We start from the raw sequence: 18,258 nt of genomic DNA on the forward strand, positions 1-18,258 counted from the left end.
ACTGTGGCGGATGACTATGAACTGCTCTAAAGAGATGCCCAAAGCACCTTCTGCCACCCTAGAGAAGAGAACTTCTCCTGAGAGGAGTATGTTTCTTTTAGTGATACCTACAACCTCTACGCTCAGCTTATCCATCTGGTATGAATGACTGGCCCCCTTGGGAGGGGAGTGGCTCTTAAAAGAACAGGTGGGGGCAATGTGCCACCGCTGTCCACTGGTCTAGAATGTGATACCAAGGTTTAGAGGCAATCAGCGGCAGCAGGCGTCTGCTAGACTGCAGGCTTAGGAACCGGGAAGAGATCACCGACCAGGATATGACTTTATGGGGCCTCCCTGCCCCCATGCTGACCTCCATAGTGATTACAACTGCCTGGACAGGAGGACCAGGTACAGGATTCTGTTCGTGGAAGAGGGAGGGGAACTGCCATTCCTGTTTAACTTCCCACGGAACCTCCAGTTCAGTCAGGCAGTCAACAGGCCTCTCCTCAAATTTTTTATTAAACCACACGTGCCCCCTGGATATTGGGCACAGTGCTAGACTATAACATGCCCAGATGATCACAAGTTGGTGTAGTTCATAAAGACGTTGGAGCCCACTGAGAAGATAATCTTATTGGAGCGTGTGAAACAGTGGTTAAAAGTCATTTCACATATTGCCATTCCAAGTAGACTTTTCCTTATTAAAAGAAGGGCAGTATTTTCTATTATAGCTGAAAATGCGTGATGTGAACTGACAGAAATTTCTCCTAATTTATTTCATAATTAGCTCTTACATATTCAGTTAATCGGTTGGCTAGTTTTACTTTAGATGTTTTTCACATGTTCATATTTTAGGTATTTTCCGAACACTTTTTATCAGTGATTTTATTAGTCTCTTTCTCTTTTCTATGATCAGACATGGAACTGGTAGCAAGAGTAACTTCTGTTTCACCTCTGTCCTGTTTTCCCAGAAATTCTGTATAAAGACCCTGCTTGTGCCGTTGACCTTGTCAACACAATGTATTTGTGCTATCACATTCCACTTTGCTTTCCTTATCTTTTTCCCACCCTGTCGTTAATGTGTTCAGCATGTTTTTGTAAAAAGTTCCATTGTTAACTTTTTAAAAAATATAAATTAATTTCATTTTTCTATAAAGAAAACGTTGATCTCACCTAGTTTCCTCAAAGGTATTAGAAAACATATTCTTGGCTTTGAAGCCATATGAGGTAGCACATATTTTAGCTGGCAGTGGACGTCATATATTGAAGCCAGTAGAATATCCACACTTGATAACTTGCCTAAAGGACAAATCTACCAGAACTATTACCATGTGGGGGCTACTTGTGCCTGTCAGAGCCTGGCTCATACTAGATACAAAACAGGCATTTATTAAATAAATGCTTCATAGTTTTCTATGTCGCATGGACTGTATTTAAAATAGATTATTTAAAATTTCCCGGATGACCTGTATTTTCCTTAAATTGGGATTTTGGTGTATTGTGCACATAGAAAAGAGTGTAATCCAGAATGCATAGACATTTTGGCTAGTTATATATGGCAGTTTTGGAAGTGAAGGTAGTAACGTGACATTTTTGGTTGGAGAAAAAAACTGACCACATTCCTTCTGCAGGAAATTACAGTCTGTTTATATTCTTGTCCTATTTATGTCATTTTTTAATCTGCGTTCTGATTATGCTGATGACACATACATACACAAATAGCACCTTAGGATCTCAGCCACCTCTCTAAGCACAACCCACGTTCACCGTGAAACCAGAATATCATGTAAGAAAATGAGCCAAAGCCACACAGTGCCCATAAAGTTGGGCACTCCAGGAAAATGTTTATAGGATTGTAAAGAATAACAGTGGTGCCTAATAGAGGCTCCTCACCATCAGCTTAAAAACAGAGGTAAGAAAGTAAAGTGTTTCTGAGGCAAGCGTCAACCACGTAGTTCCTAATGATTTATTTTACTTTTTCACCATCAGGTCTGTGACAATTGTAACGTCTTATTAAATTGCAATTTTTTTTTGGTGGCTGGCCAGATGGGGATCTGAACCCGTGACCTTGGTGTTACAAGGCTGAGCTCTAACCAACTGAGCTAACCAGCCAGCACAAGCTACAATTTTTAAGTCTTGGCCTTGGACTTTCTACAAAGTCTGAGACCTGATAGCCAGTAGGTATGGAAGACTTAAATGGTTCATCTTCTATGGCATTTCTCAGGCTACTGATGGGGAGTCACACAGGAATTGCTAAGGGAAGGGACGCCAGCTTCTAGAGCTACTAGGTGGGCTCACCTGAGTGGGTGGGTGGCACGGGGGAGGGGAGTGTGCAAGGAGACCCACAGCAATGGCTTCCAATATGACTGATCCTCTCAGAGCCTGACCCAAGGGGTGCTCTGCTCAGCATTCAGAACCTAAATGATCAAAACATGGTTTTGATGACAATAAAAGCAACAAAGAAACTGTGACCTCCTGCCATGCCCAGTGTCATGACAGCTTGCACTGTGTATGAGCAGTAAACACAGGGGCATTTAGGCTGCTCAGTGGCAAATGCTTTACCTCACATTGATTTTAAATGTTTTCCACCTTTTCAGCCCATAACTCTGCTTTGCTGTAAGCAGCTGCTTAACGAGTTATCAGAGGGTAGTGGTGATGCAGGATTGGAGGAGCTACCCTCACCTTTTAAGGCAAAGAAGTAATTCCAAAGTAAGAAAAGTGAGATTAATAATCGTATAGATGTTCACCAGGGACTCCTGCAGAACAGCAACCTGCTGCCTGTGTTGGGAACGGTTCTCCTCCAGCCCCATCCCAGCAAGTACTCCATTCCCAGGCCTTTACCTCCTGTCGCTGCGCAGAACTGATGGCCTGGCCTTGGAGCACCTCCCTGTCCCTCATCATCCTCACTCCAGTGCCACAGGTGGACTGTGTTGTAGAAATCATTTGAAACCACAAAATGTGATTTAATGATACCAAAGCACATGGAAAAAAAAAAAATTGACCTTACTAGTAATCAAAGAAATGCAAATTAAAATAATGAGAAGTTATTTTCACTTATCTAATAAGGAAAAAATAATTGTAATAACTAGGGATGAGAAGGCTCAACAAGACCACCTCACCTCTGCACTACAGGTGGGACTTTAAATTGGACTGATTTAGCCAAGGTCAATTTGACAGTATGCATTATGTAATACCCCACAATCTGCTCATTCCTTTTCTAAGGATTTATTCTAAATAATATCAGGCTGGCCAGTTAGCTCAGTTGTTTAGAGCACAGTGTTATAACACCAAGGTCAAGGGTTCGACCAGGTGCAAAAAAAAAAAAAATCTAATCTGAGGCTTGCGTTAAATATTTGTGAACAATAATGTTTCTCAAAGCATTTTAGAACAGAATCTACATAAATGTCCAACATAGGTACATGGTTAAGTAAATCATGTACATATATGACAGAATACTGTTAATCCATTAAAATTAAGCACTTGAGGAATTTTTCATTGGAAGATTGAAATTTTTCAATCTTCATTCATTGGAAGAAGTAAAACGCGGTAGTTAGCTGAATGGGCTTTTTGTTTGCATTTCTTGAATTAGAATTCTTCCCCAACTGCTTGCAAGCTGTGTAACTTGGGAAAGCTATTTAACCTGTCTGGGCCTAGTTTTCTTATCTGTAAATGGGGGAAATAATGGGTAAAGTTTAAAAGACATGATTTATTTGGTGTGCTTAGCATAATGCATGACACAGCATAGGTGCCCAATGAATGTTAGGGTTAAGCATGCTACTTAACTTCGGTGCCTCAGTTTCCTCCTCTGTAGAATGGGGAGGACAGTAGTTCCTGCCTCAGAGGGATGCTGGTGAAGCTTAAATGAGATAATGTACAGAAAGCACTTAGTATGGACTGAGCACATAGTAACCACTATGTAAGTGTCAGCTGTTGTTTGTACTACAAGCATTGGGGAATGTTCACATAAATCCAGATACCTAGTAGAATACCAAGGCTATTTGAAAATCCACATTCTCCCACAGACATAAACTAGACGACATCAATCAAAGTAACTATCTCTGAGTAGAAAGATTACAAGTGATATTTGGTTTTTGTACTTTCCTATATTCTTTCAACCATGAATACATATTGTTAATACTTTAATCTTTTAAAAAACAAACAGCGATTTTAGAATTGAAACATTCTTCTCTTAGCCCATGGTTAATCAATATAGTTGAGTTGCCAGAGTTTCCTCGCAGTTAATGTTTTTTCTGTGCTGTAGTCCTAGTCTCTGGTCATTTGTAGGCAGAAGCTTAATATTTCTGCCCAGTGTAACCATGTTATTCAGATACTTCCTTTGGTTACATTAGAACCGTGATTCTAAACCCTGGATTCATATTAGAATCATTTGGGGAGATTTTAAAATATACTGGTGGTGGCTCCTCACTAGACCAACTAAATCCATATATGGAAGTGGGCCCTGGGCACTGATATTTTTTAAAGGCTCACAAGGAAATTGTAGTGTGCAGCCAGGTAATGAACCGCAGCCTGCACTGGATACTACCATTTCCTGCCTAGCAGATCCTGCCCCGCGTTCCTCTTGTGTTTCCCAGATTGCCTGAGGGTAAGAATCCCCTAATATGCTTGTTAAAAATACAGATGCCTAGGTCCTAACCCAAACCTACTGAATCTGAACTTTTGTGGAGAGAGACTCAGAATGTGTATATTTAGCAGGCCCACTGGTTGATCCTTACCATCAGCGAAGCATGGGAACTCTACTAGAGCCATGGTTCTCAGGAGCACTGTGCACCAGGAATACCTGGGGAAACCTGGGGAGATTCTGATGCCTGGTTGTCTTTCCCCACTCCCTCTCCTTCCAAGATTCTAATGTATAGTCACTCCTCTAGGCTACTGCCTGGGCATCAGGGTTTCTAAAGGCCCTCTGGATTCTAATGTGCGGTCATGGTTGAGAACCACCATTGCAAAGTAGGGTCCCAGGACTAGCAGCATTAGCAGCACCTGGGTACTTGCTAGAAATGCAAATCATGGCCATCCAGACCTACTGAATCAGAAACTGGGCATAGAACCTAGCAATCTATATGTTAACAGCCCTCTTGGTGATTCTGACACTCGCTAAAGTTTAGGAACCACTGCTCGAGAGTGGTGTTTTTAAAACAGGCTCCCAGACTCACTTCTAGAGATTGCTCGGTAGGTCTGGACTGAGCCAGGAAAGTGCTCCAAGTGGTCCAAGACTACACCTTGAGAAACACTGCTCTAGGATTTACCCTTGTTCCCATGGGCATTTTAAAGTTCTAAGGGCTGTGATATCTCTGGAGTATAGCCAGTGCCCTGGGTGTTCTTGTGGGAAGCCTGCTGCTGCCACTCCTTGGCTCTTGATGGCAAAACACATGGCTGTCTTCCAATCATAATCAGTGGAACATGTTTTCCTTAAAGTCGGCAAGTACTGTGGTTGGGAACCAGTTTTTCAAAGGTGCTGACCTGAGTTTGACTTTGAACACCAATTGCAGAAGCGAAGTGTGTGTTCCTTCTGTGCATAACATCTGGGCCTCTTTGTTTTGTAGGTTTTATGATCCACCCATCTCAGCATGGTCCTCTCAGCCTCAGACCCGTAATGACCAGGCCTATTGGAGAAGAGGACAGGAGGTCAGTAGCTTGCTGAGTCCAAGGGACCGAGAAGATCTGGAGGGCAGAGGAATGGCCCAAGCCCACAGTCTGCCCCTCTACATGAGGGAGGGTCCATGGGAAGTCGGAGCAAGGACAGAGAATGTGATGATGAAGGCAGTTTGGGAAGAAGAGCTGAGAATGTCAGGTCCTGCCAAATGGCAGAATGTAAGCCTCGAGAGCTGGAGCCAGCCAAGGAAATTAGGGAGGCAGATGTCTGATGGTGGTGGGGAGAAACTGTTTCAAGATCTGTGCCCATTCACTCAAGGAGAACCTGTGTTGAATCCTCAAAACAAAAGCAAATCCCAGTCGTTGCCTAGAGGTCTTTCCCCTGAGAGCCTGGGTTGCACAGAAATTCCCATTCCGTTAAGTGATGGACATGTACCCGTGGTTGTTAAAATGCCCCTGCATCCTCCAAATTGTGCTGCAGATTTGCAATCCACCAGTAACCTTGAGAAGGGTAGCTCCTTGGCTCCCTTGCCCCGGCCGAAGTTTGGGAGACCCCTCAAGCCTCCATCTTATGGCTCACACCAACATTTCAGGGGCGGGGCCGAAAACTGCGGCTCTCAGGACAGTGTACACACGGATCCATATGCTCTCTGTTTCGCCAAAACTCGTGAACCCAGGCATGAGCCCTGTGTGTCAGACTCTGGTTTGGAACCTCCCATGTATGTGCCTCCACCGTCATACAAGTCACCCCCTGAGCACATCCCAAACCCCTACCTAGAAGATCCAGTGCCCAGACCCGTGTGTGGTGGTCGTGGTCAGCAGCACCTGCCTGAGGCCAGTGCCAGTGGTCAGCCTCCCTCAGGTGCCCTTGGAACTGGGGATGACTACGGCACAAGCCCACTCTCTCCTCAAGGGTTCCCTCCACGCTCCCGTCCTGCTGCTGCTTACGACGGCTTTGTACAGTACATTCCCTTTGACGATCCACGGATACGACATATTAAACTAGCTCAACTCCAGGGTTTCTGTGAACAAACAAAGCTTGATGACAAGCTGTATAACTCTGGTCCTGTCACCCCCCAAGAACCTGCTCATGGAAAAATGCAACATGATGGTGCCCTTTTGAATCCACAGGGCCTGATCCCCCCGTCAGGGAATGAGAGAGGCCCAGCCTTTGCTGATCTCAGCCCCCGGTGGCTGTGGGGCCAGCCCCCCAGGGATAGAGAAAACGATGGCATCCCTGACCAAAGAGACCCCTATGTTGAGAGAGGACAGAGGCGTGACATGAGATGCAGCCAGCACGGTCCTGCGGAAGGCCAAGCTTCCTCCCCAAACCCACGGAGCAGGAGGAGTACCTGCGAAACTCGAACCAAGCTCAAAAAATTCGAAGCTGGGATCCAGACCAAGAAAAGTTCAAAGAAAAAAGTAAATGAGACTATATTTTGTTTGGTTTCCATCCCAGTTAAATCAGAATCCCATCTGCCAGATATAGATACGAACAACAATGACTTAAAACAGAGTGCTGACCCGAAGAATGGGTGTGATAAGAGCACCGCTCTGCGAGAACAGAGTCTGCTGAGCACGTCCTCCACCGACCTGGAGCTGCAGGCCCTCACAGGAAGCATGGCCGGGAGAGCAGAGTTCCCCAAACAAGAGCTGGGGGAGCCAGAAGAAAACAAACGAGCAAATGACCTCGGACTCATTCACCTTACAAAACACAGGGAACTCAAGTCTTCTGGCTCTTGGCCAGAGCACCAGTATAGAGATCAGCAAACACAAACCAGTTTTCCTGAAGAATCCAAAAGCTCAAAGCTCCTCCCTGTTGCAGAGCTGGGGGGTCCCCGTAATGCAACACTGAGTCCCAAGTCCTTAGACCTTGCTGCCCCCGAAGCACAGGCGCACACAGCCTTCGCCTCCAGGGACCAGAAACAGAGGCCAGATGCTCATAACCTGAAAGGTCAAGTGTCCCTCAGTCCCTCCAGCACCAGTGCTTTTTCCAGGACTTCCTCATGCGCAAATCAGGCACCCGTGCCAAAAGCGGGCCCAGGTCAGCCCTGCGTGGATGTCCCCAGACACAGAGCCAGTCCTGTGCCTAAGCCGGAGGTGGTGAAGGGAGAGACAACGGGCCCGTGCAACAGTCAGCAGCCGTTCGGGCAGTTCCTTTTGAAGCCAGTGAGTCGTCGTCCCTGGGATTTGATAAGTCAGTTAGAAAGTTTTAACAAGGAGCTTCAAGAAGAAGAAGAAAGCAGTCATAGCAGCAGTGACGGCAGGGAGGAGAGTGAGGCAGAACAGCAGTGGGGGGACTGTGCTGACCCTAGACCCACGAACTTGGGCTTCTGTGCAAACAGCCCGGAAAGAAGGGTTGAGCAACAGCTGAGGATGCTGGAGCCGGAGAACCCTGTGTTCAGGTCGGACAGAGTTAAAAGTGAGTCTTGGAGCTGGGGTGAGGAGCGGAAACCCGGCCACCCGCGTGCCCACTCTCAATCCCCAGGCCCAGTGCAGGTGGAAGAGAGCAGAGGTCACTCTTTGCAGACTGCAGATGTTCGCTGGATTGCAGAGGTTGGCAATGGAATGAATGCACTAGCGGTCAGCCCAGTTCCTTTGAAAAGAATGATGTCAAGATCAAGGGACACAAAACCAGTCCCCCCATCCTATCTGGATGAACCGAGGGAGCCACAGGAAAGTCAGACACTCACCAGTGCTGTAAGTTCTGTGAATCTGAGCAAAGTGGTCCCTCCAGAGGTTGATAGTGGGCAAGAGAGGGGCACAGTGGTCCCACTGGCCCTTACTAGCAAAAACCGAGGACTCTCGGCACCAGACTTGCGGTCCGTGGGGCTTACAGTGGAACAAGAGCAGGGTGCCAGTAAGTTTGATGGGTATCTGGGTGAATCAAGTGCCACAGAAATCCCCCCAAGTGAGTCCCTGCAAGCCAGGGCTGCAAGGATCCTGGGCATTGAGGTGGCTGTGGAGTCCCTCCTGCCAGGTGCCAGGAGAGCAGGACAGAGCCACCCTCCCAAGCCAGAGGCAAGTGCCTGCAGCCCAGAGTCACCCAGGGAAGAGCCACTACCTAGCTCAGCACCGTCAGATGGACCTCCAGAATCCACCGATGCCTTTTATGGTAGGAGGAAGTGTGGCTGGACCAAAAGCCCTCTCTTTGTAGGGGAAAGAGACAGTACCAGGTGGGCTCCCCAGGCTTCTGAGCATTCAGGCGAGGATGGTGTCATCTCCGGCAAAGCCTCTAGCCCTGAGCCTCAGCCCGACCCTTCAGAGTCCAAGTCCTTCAATCAAAAGGATGTGGGGACAACACCCCCCTTCAGGTCCACTTTGTTCCATTTTATAGAAAAGAGCCCAAGTGTGGCAGGCTCCGAAAAGAGGCTCAGAAGCCCTTCCAAGGTGATTGAAAGTTTACAAGAGAAACTGGCTTCCCCTCAGAGGAAAGCAGACCCTGACCGCTTGATGAGGATGAAGGAGGTGTGTTCTGTGTCCCGCATGAGATTCCTGAGCTTCAGGAACTCTGACTCCCTGGAGGAGGCCGAGGAAGCACATGCCACGTGGGGCCAGGCCTGGCAGCCAGGAGGCCAGGTCTCCCTGAGCGGTGGGAAGCGGGCCCGGAGACTCAGGCACTCGCTCTCTTTCTCCAAGGACATCATCTCGAGGGAAGAAAACAGGCAACTGGTGGCACAAAGGGAGAAGAAGAAGGACGTTGATCCAGACTTCTGGTGCCCAGGTGAGGAGTTAGGCAAGAGGGCGGGTGTTCTCTGTTAGTTTGGAGTCCTTAGATCATAAAAAAATACCAGGTTCGTGGATAATGCAAATCTGCATATTCAGAAAAGAGAAAGTTGACAGTGTGAATTGTTTTACTCGAAGATTCTTTATTTTCAAAGAATTATCCATAAGCTTTCCTCAAAAATCAAGATCTTGTAGTATATTTTAAAAGAATGTATCGTTATAGAAATTATCTATGTAAATAACTATGTAAAATTACATACAATAAACAACTTTTCAGGCCTCTTAATATGAAGAGATAAGTCTTCCAGCACTGGTGCAGGCTCCTAGATGAGTCTTGTTGGAGACCATGGCATTTGTACTCTGTACTCTCCTCCTAAAATAATAGCCCTCACTGCTCTTTATTAACCTACTAAGAAAAGACACACCACTTAGAAAAGACACACCAGGTTAATTCAATAAACTATCTGTCCTGTTCTGCTGTGTGTTACATTTGCAACTTCCAAAATTCTTTGCATCCCTCCCATTTTTTTCTGTTTTCACAACCACAGCATTTATGAAGCTTTAAAAGATTTAATACACAAAATTAACAGGGTGTACTTTCTCAATATCCCTCCCCAGAAAATTCATTCACCAGCTGTGTTTCTTAAAGTCCCCTAAGTTTTGATTGCTGAGCACTGGCGAGGCATCCTGCAGGTCTGCAGGCCTTCTCCACCACCCTACCTTCTTCCTGTGTTTTCGGAGCTTTCTCTGATGCATAAAACCACAAGCCAGTTTCCCATCAGTGGTGACAGTGATTTTCCCCAAACAAGATTTCACCATCTCAGCTCTGACACAAACAGGCCCAGAGAATTCCTGACATCTGTTTCCAGCATTTTCTTCAGGCCCTGGGAATTAATCAATTATATATCCTAGAGATGATTAGAAGAAGAGCTGAGATAAATATCAAAAGGTCCACATCATAAACCACGGACTGGAAGGGCCCTGAAATCATTTAGCGCAGACCTTTTTTACAGGAAGGGGAAACTGCGCCCCCATGAGGTGAGAGTTAGGGTTAGGGAGTGGCCACCACCTGAGCTGGGCTTGGCCACCTTCCTAGGCCATCCCCAGCAGGTGCTTCTGCTCACCCCGTTTTCTGATTTGAAATCCAAAAATTTAGAAGTAGATAGAAAAGAGCAGTTGTTTTAGCTGGAAGAATCCAGAAATTTTTACTAAACAAAAAAAATCGCCGTGGGCACGTTTTAAATTTTCCCACAAATGCAGTATGATTCTTCAGGATTTTCCTTATGCAAAATACATTATTGAAATAATCCATTTGTCAGGGCCCTGTTGGATCCTCTGATTTGACACACGGGGTCTTTGTTGAGGAAGAGAATACTAAATATGTGGAGCCTTTGCCATGGTGGGGAAAGTGCCATATGGTCCATTTTTTTGAGCTATTGGGATTTATTTTAAGTTTCAGTGTGATTCCTCACCAGTACCCACCCCCGGCCCCCCCAATTGTGATTTTAGGCGCTAGTTAAAAACTTGGTGTGGGCTTCTAAAGCAAGTTTTCTCATCTAAAAAAATCAAAATGATTGTATAAGTCCTACTCCCTCTTTCTGAATAATGTAAGGATTTTAAATTAAGACAAATCCTGTTATGGTAAAACACCACATACTTCAGGGAGTATTTTTAAATTTTTTTTTATTGATTATGCATATTATGGGGTACAAAGCTGACCGTCACCACCTGTGCCCAAGCTGTGATGATCAGATCAATACTATCAGCATGCCCATTACCACACATTGTGATTGTTCCCTGTGGCCCCCACCCAATTACTCCCCGACCTCCCTCCTCTCCCCTTCTGCCCCCTGGCAGCCCTAGGTCTTTTCTCTCCCTCTGCAAGTCTAACACACCACTGTGGGTTTTTTTTCCTTTCTTCTTTCTCTCTTAGCTCCCACTTATAAGTGATGACATGTGGTATTTCAGGGAGTATTTTATAGTATAAAACTCTCAATTCAATAAAGCACTCTCTCAATCTTTAGCTTGACCATTCAGCTAGTGAATGGGGGTACAGTAGGTATCTGAAAACACCCAGATAATGCAAATTTAACTTTCAGCCAGCCCTTAAAAACACCCCCCCATGACCATTTTATTTTTTTAACCATAGTTACCAACAAGTAGAAATTTTAATTATTTTTTCTCTTCTTTTCATCTCATGCATTTGTTAATACACAATAAAGTGGCCAAAAATCTGCAGACAGAGAGCTAACTCATATTTATAGCTTCTTTGGGCATTCTCAAGTCATTGGATAGCAGGGCACCATTAGGGAAGGTTTCTTATATTTGCTGAGGCTCAAGAGACCCTCCATGGGCCTTTCGTGTGATAGTCAGCAGGCCTGAATATGCAGTTCCAGTCATTTTGAGAGGAATAGGGGTCATATGATTGAGGTAGTAAAACTTTTGACATATGTTCACTTTTCCACCCACTCACTGTTGCTTCATACATTAGAATAAATCCTTGTTGCTGATAAACTCTTGGACTTTGTTTTCCTTTTAACGTGTTTTATCCTTTTAAATATGAGAATCCCCCTCTCCATCCCCACCCTACTCCTGCTTCCCTTACCTGGTGTGCTGGAGCCACGTCATTGTTCCTATATTCACAGCCTACTTAACTTCAGATTGTTCTGGAACGTAAAACAAGATCATACCATGTGTATCTGTAGCCCCCGCAAACACACACCCTTCCAGAACCTTACTATGTGTTGCACTGTAGTAGCTATCGTATCAGAAAGTGTCTTTATTTCAGATTAAAGATGGTCATTTCAGCTAACATCTTTTTAGTGGTCTTTTTTGGCTCTGGCTAAGAAATCAGCAGCCCAAAACTAATTCAGATCACAGCAGTCCATGTCCAATTGGTGGCATATGTTCCTATCCAGAAGGGTATTTGCTGGCACTGGTAGCATACAGGACTTCCTGCTTCCAGAGACTAACTGCTTGAGGCCCAAAGTGGGGGAAAATCTGGGAAGGTTTAATGATGCCAAATAATGCCATTAGAAGTCAATAAGGTCATTCGATGTTAGCATATATTCAGAGGCAGTAGCTTTCAGGGCTTTTAATACACAAAATATTCACCAGGGCAGCCTTTAGGAGTTATCACTTAAATAGAGCCCACAGGAAGCAGGATTCTAAATATTCTGGGTAACCACCCTATGCTCTAGACCTGTGCTATCTGATGTAGTAGCCCCTTGTCACCTATTGCTTCTGAGCACTTGAAATGTGGCTCATCCAAATTGATACGTGCTGTTAGTATAAAATACACATGAGATTTCAAGGACAGTATAAAAAAAAAGAATCTAAAATATCGACTTTTATATTGATTGCATGTTGAAATGATATTTTAGATATATTTGATGAAATAAAATATATTATTAAAGTTGATTTTACTTTTTTCTTTTATCCCTTTTAATGTGGCTACTAGAACATTTAAAATAGTGTTACATGGCACACATCATATTGCTGTTGGACCTAGACCATCCATGAGCTGAGGAAACCCTATTGTTCTGCAGAATTCTTTCTGTGGCTCCCCATGTCTGGACCCTGAGCTTCACCTGTGGAGCTGTGGGGTGGTGGTATCTTCAGGGTACCTGGCATTGAGGTGAGCTGTTCAGTGCCCAGTGTCTGTGTAATTTGAGGCTTAATACATGTTCAGCCTCTCCCAGACCTCCCACCAGCAGGAGGTGTGACCTTCCCACATTCTCGTCCTACTGACTGCCCACCTCATTCTTGGTGAAGAAGACATCTCTGCTCACAGGAGGGCCCCATCAGAATCGGCACACCGTGAGGCTGATGGAGCACAAAAGCGTAGTGCTCAGCTGTTAATGTCTTATGTTGGCACGTGGCTGTTGCTAAGTGTAAAATGTCAGAGGGCGCTCACTCACATGAACGCTGGGCCCTGGGTGCAGATAATCATGTTTGAGCAGGAGGAGATGCCTTTGCCTAAGTTCAGAGACTGTCCCACCTGGTTTATAATGTTGGACTCACAGTGCTCTCCACACTGTCATAGTTGACACAATCGTCATACTTATCAAATCCTAAATCTATCTTGGCCAAGTTGATAAAGTGTGAGGAGGACATGGTAAAACATTTCACTGCTACAGAATTTGGAGTCTATGTGGGCCTTCATAATACACAGTTGTCCCGATGAGTTTCAGAAAAGATTGTTTTATAATTGTTTTTCTAACTCTCAAGTTGTACCACCCTTCTAGATTTCTTTTTGTTTTAATGAATCACCTTTTTGCACTGTGCTAAGCCTTGCTTTTTTCTTCCCATCTTTACTAAAGTATGATTGACAGAAATTGTATATATGTAAGGTATACACGTGATGTTTTGATGTACATAGATATTGTGGAATAATCACAATCAAGCTAATTAACATGTCTTATCACCTCACACAGTCACCTTTTTTTTGAGTGTGTGGTGAGAACACCTGATCTACTCTTTCAGCAAATTTCAAGTATATAATACAGTATTATTAACTATATTCACCATGTGGTACGTTAGGTCTCCGGAACTTCTTCATTTTATAGGTGAAGGTTTGTACCGTTTGACCAAGATCTCCCCTTTTTCCCCACTCCCAGCCCTGGTAGCCACCATTCTACTGTTACTATTGAATTCAACGTTTTTTTAGATTCCAAATATAAGTGAGATCATGCAGTATTTGTCTTTCTGTGTCTGGCTTATTTCACTCAACATAATGCCTTCACGTTTCATCCATGTTGTAAATGTCAGGATTTCCTTCTTTTCTAAGGCTGAGTAATATTCCTGTGTGTGTGTGTGTGTGTACCTACCAGTTTCTTTATCCATACATCTGTTGATGAACACTTAGGTTGATTCTGTGTGTGTGTGTGTGTGTGTGTGTGTGTGTACCTACCAGTTTCTTTATCCATACGTCTGTTGATGAACACTTAGGTTGATTCCGTATCTTGGCTATTGTGAATAATGCTTCAATGAAATGGGAGTGCAGATATCTCTTTAAGATATGGATTTCCTTTCCTTTGGATATACACCCAGTAGTGGGATTGCTGTATTATATGGTAGTTCTATTTTTAATTTTTTGAGGAACCTCTGTAATGTTTTTCATAATGACTATACCCCTTCCAGATTTCTTAAACATTTTCTCTTCAAAAATTAGGAAACCTTTGAGCTGCTATGGCTGGATATTGTGCCTGTGTGAGCCTCAGGTTTGCCTGGGCCCCAGAGATCTGTAAATTGGACATTATCAGACTTAGACTTAGCAACACCCAGCTGCCCCAGTTGTGGCCATTTAGGATTATTGCTCTTCTGTGTGGTGTCCCGTTTCGGAAATCCAGGTCATCTCGGTACAGTTTGGGGTTTTCCGGTGCAGGCAGTAGACTGAATTGGTGTGGTGGCCCAGACTTCTACACACCTGTGGGTGAAGGCCCTAGAAGACCAGTGCTGACAGGTGAGCATCCAGCCCTGGGCTGCATGCTGATTGCTGGCTGCTGGAGACAGAAAGCTTCTCTTTGCTTGCCAAGTGGTCAGGATTTCAGAATCCCCAAGCCTTCAAGGGACAGCATTTGATCACGAAGAAGCACATTCTAAAGCAGGCTTTCATTAGAGTTGTAATTTACCAGAGAACAGAAAGAAAAGAAATCTCTTTAGCATCAGCCAAGCACATCACTCCCAGTTGAGAAGCATTGCATTTAAAGCTAATTATATTCCACTATGAACAACAGGAAAGGACCTTCTAAATATTAAGCAACTCTCATTTTCCCATCTGTGTTTGGTAATGACCATAAATGTTCCTTTAAAAAAAAAAAGCCTTTAAACAATCGTTTTTTACTCCTTAGTGAAAACAAGATTGTTGAAATGTCTAAAAACTAACTTTTATGCATTTGTGGATTTTGTTCGCTAAACAAATTCATTTATGGTCTGAGGATTAAACAGAAAACAGACCAGTTAAAACATACCACTAATTTTCTTCTTTTTCTGTTTTACAGATTCATATGACCCTAGCAGAGTGGAGAGGGTCTGATGAAATGCTAATGGAACTTGGGACCATGTTAGCTTACTAATTAAATGTTCTCTGATGTAGTCTGTCAGCCCAGCTTGCCCACGTACAAGTTGGAAACTGCTGGTTTTTAGTGTACTGACACATCCTTTGCCACTGCCACTAGGACACTTGTCATCCCTCCAGAACTGCTTTGTGGAGATAAAGCAATAGTACTTTGAAACCATCTGATTTTACAGCATGAAGATTTAATGCTGATATTCAGAAGAGAGTTTTCACTTAAGCTCTCCTTCATGACGGATTTGGCCAGGCTGGTAAACAGTTTGGTGTTGATCAGGTTCTGTGTGAGAATTTAAACGTGGAAGATCTAGCAAATGATTTTGGAAAGACCGTGAATGTCAAATTCCCCTTTGCATTGCCATAGCCTGTGGGTCCATGATTATGTTAGGGAGTTTGAGACACAGGCAACTGCCCAGTGTTTCAGCACTTTCAGATTAGGGGAAATGTGAATGAATATATGTGATCCACCTCTAGTCAATTTGGTCTTCTGCTCCTGGGAAGTAACTCTGTTTATAAGTAATTTGCCATCAGAGGATAAAAGCAATATCTCTTAAGTTCCTGAAAGATTAAAACATGTACTGTAATATACTAAGAGTATTATTTATCTGGCAATGAAATACTTTGAGCGTATGCAAACATGCCATTGTCTGCTTTGCACTCAGTATTAATCTATTTTTATTTTCTGTATGGATATTTAGAAATTCTTTATATGAAAAATAATTGCTGGTTTAAAATAGACCATTTTAACAAAGTAACTATATTTCTTTTTACAAAAATGCTATTTTTCTATGATGTAAACAATTGTTAGGTGGCAGATTTTTAAGGAAGAAGTATTATTTTATTTAAGAGTCTGTATCCCTTTGTGTGAGAGGAACTCAAAGAGGGTTCACTTGTGTTTTAAAGCATCTGTCCCTTACCCATTCACAACTCTGCTACTTCTGTTTTATTTTAGAAAATGTCAATATAGCATATCACGGTTTTAATAAAATAAACTTTTCACAAAGATCTTTTTGTTTTTCAAATGTAGCTATAAGGTTATATTTGAAAATAACCCTCTCAAAACCAGCCAACATCTTTACAACAATTTTTGCTGCCATATCAACTAGAATTACCAAAAAACATAGTTTCATCTTTGTCTGTGAGGATCTGCCCCGAGACCGTACTTTTCTCCTACCCCTACCCTGCCCCTTTAAAAGAAATAGGTATTTTTATTTAGAATGATACTGAGTCTTTGCATATTTTTTTAAAGTGCTTGGAGACGTTATATATAGATATACGGCATTCCAAATTATTATGAGGCCTATGTATTCTGCTGTGTTTAATACTGCATCAACCTGCACAAAGTTTATGCATTTTTTATGCATCTGCCCTTTTTTTCTAAGTGAGGTAATCTTGTTAGCTAACATTTCCTGAATGCTTTCTTGTTTCCCTCTCCCCTTTCCTTCTTTCCTTCCTCCTTTCTTCCTCTCCTTTTTCCCCCTTTATTTTTTCCTTCTCTCTCTCTTTTTTTTTGAGAAACCACCTTATCTACTTTTAGACATTTCAAATTCCTAAAATGTGAATCGTTGGGTGGTCTGTCCTTTGGCCCTAAAATGACTGCCTGGGCTTTCCTGGCCTGTTCTTATCTGTACCATATGGTTTTATTTCATGAGAACTCCATGTCTTTGGATTACAACAAACAAAACAAAATCCAAATAACCCTAAAAAATCTTTTCAAATGCACTTATTGGCAGTCTTGGTTCTCACCTATTACTCATAGTCAGCTCTTTCCAGGATTCGGTTGTTAAGAAAAGTTATAGTAGCCTCGCGTTTTCAGAGCAGCAGTAAGATGGGCCACATCTCTTCCCAGGAAAAATTTAGTAGGGAAGAGGTGGTCACCCTGTTATGGCTGTGGAATCATTCAAATCATCTGGTGGAACTAAATGAAGGCTGAACCGGCTGGAGGTTTGGGGTCGTACTTCCCTCTTTAAATGCAAATGAAAGAAGGTATATGTATATATGCATATACATATATATACATGTACATATGCACACATATGCATACATATACATATATATTAACTCTGTTCTGACTTCCTCTTAAATTTTGTTAACACCACCTAAAGACTTCTTTACTCAAAATAATTAAATTTTAGCTTATTCCTCAAAAGAAAGAGGAGTCTCAAGAAAACGAATTATTGTACCTTATGTATATCTCAAGCAAACCAAAATATGATGCTCTACTGTTTCGTTTTATTCTAAATTATTGTAGCATATCTTTCTGAAACCATTCCAAATTTATTTAAACTTATCAATATGTATACTTTAACCTTAATTTTTCTGCATTTAAGCCTGTATGTAAATCTTTTGTGGGGAAAAAGGTAACTTTAAAAATTTATGTAACTTGAAAATTTGACTTTTAAACTTTCATATTCTGAAGTAAATAAAAGTCTCTAATCAAAAATAGCTTCCCCTGAGGTTTTGAATTTAATACTCATTTTTTAAAAATTATTTCTATTTCTCATACATACACAACTCTGCTATTATTTGTGGCTGAAAAAAAGCTTTCATTTTTTGTATTTGTCATTGTTTTTCTTATACACACAACTTACTGTTGGTGTTTAATAATTTGGAGCTTATAAAATTAAATTAAAAGTTATAATTCTGATGACTTGGACTAAAACTTGTATGAGGAATTACATATGAAATGTATTTGTATTTCTTGATTTGCAAAAGAAGGGAAAAAATGATGATTTGATTAACTACCTTTTTTTGAAGAAAATTTCTGAATGATTGAAAACCAAATATCTGTATTATTTCCAAACTTCTGTTTCTGTAAACCACAGAAAACTCCTCCCTAAAGATGCAACCAGCCCCTGATTGGATCTTCA

General features: G+C 42.7%; 1 protein-coding gene across 2 annotated transcripts in view; it reads left to right on the forward strand.

Moving 5' to 3' along the window:
- Window positions 1-17,649, forward strand: part of JCAD (junctional cadherin 5 associated) — a 44,467-nt gene extending 26,818 nt beyond the window's left edge. For both annotated transcript variants that reach the window (XM_063100299.1, XM_063100300.1), the window contains 2 exons: window positions 5,541-9,313; window positions 15,318-17,649. In XM_063100299.1, the coding sequence (XP_062956369.1) occupies window positions 5,541-9,313; window positions 15,318-15,352 (3,808 nt within the window). In that variant the 3' untranslated portion in view covers window positions 15,353-17,649. The remainder of the gene's footprint in view (window positions 1-5,540; window positions 9,314-15,317) is intronic.
- The last annotated feature ends 609 nt before the right edge of the window (window positions 17,650-18,258 follow it).

This window comes from Cynocephalus volans, chromosome 6 (assembly GCF_027409185.1).
Source record: "Cynocephalus volans isolate mCynVol1 chromosome 6, mCynVol1.pri, whole genome shotgun sequence".
NCBI lineage: Eukaryota > Metazoa > Chordata > Mammalia > Dermoptera > Cynocephalidae > Cynocephalus > Cynocephalus volans.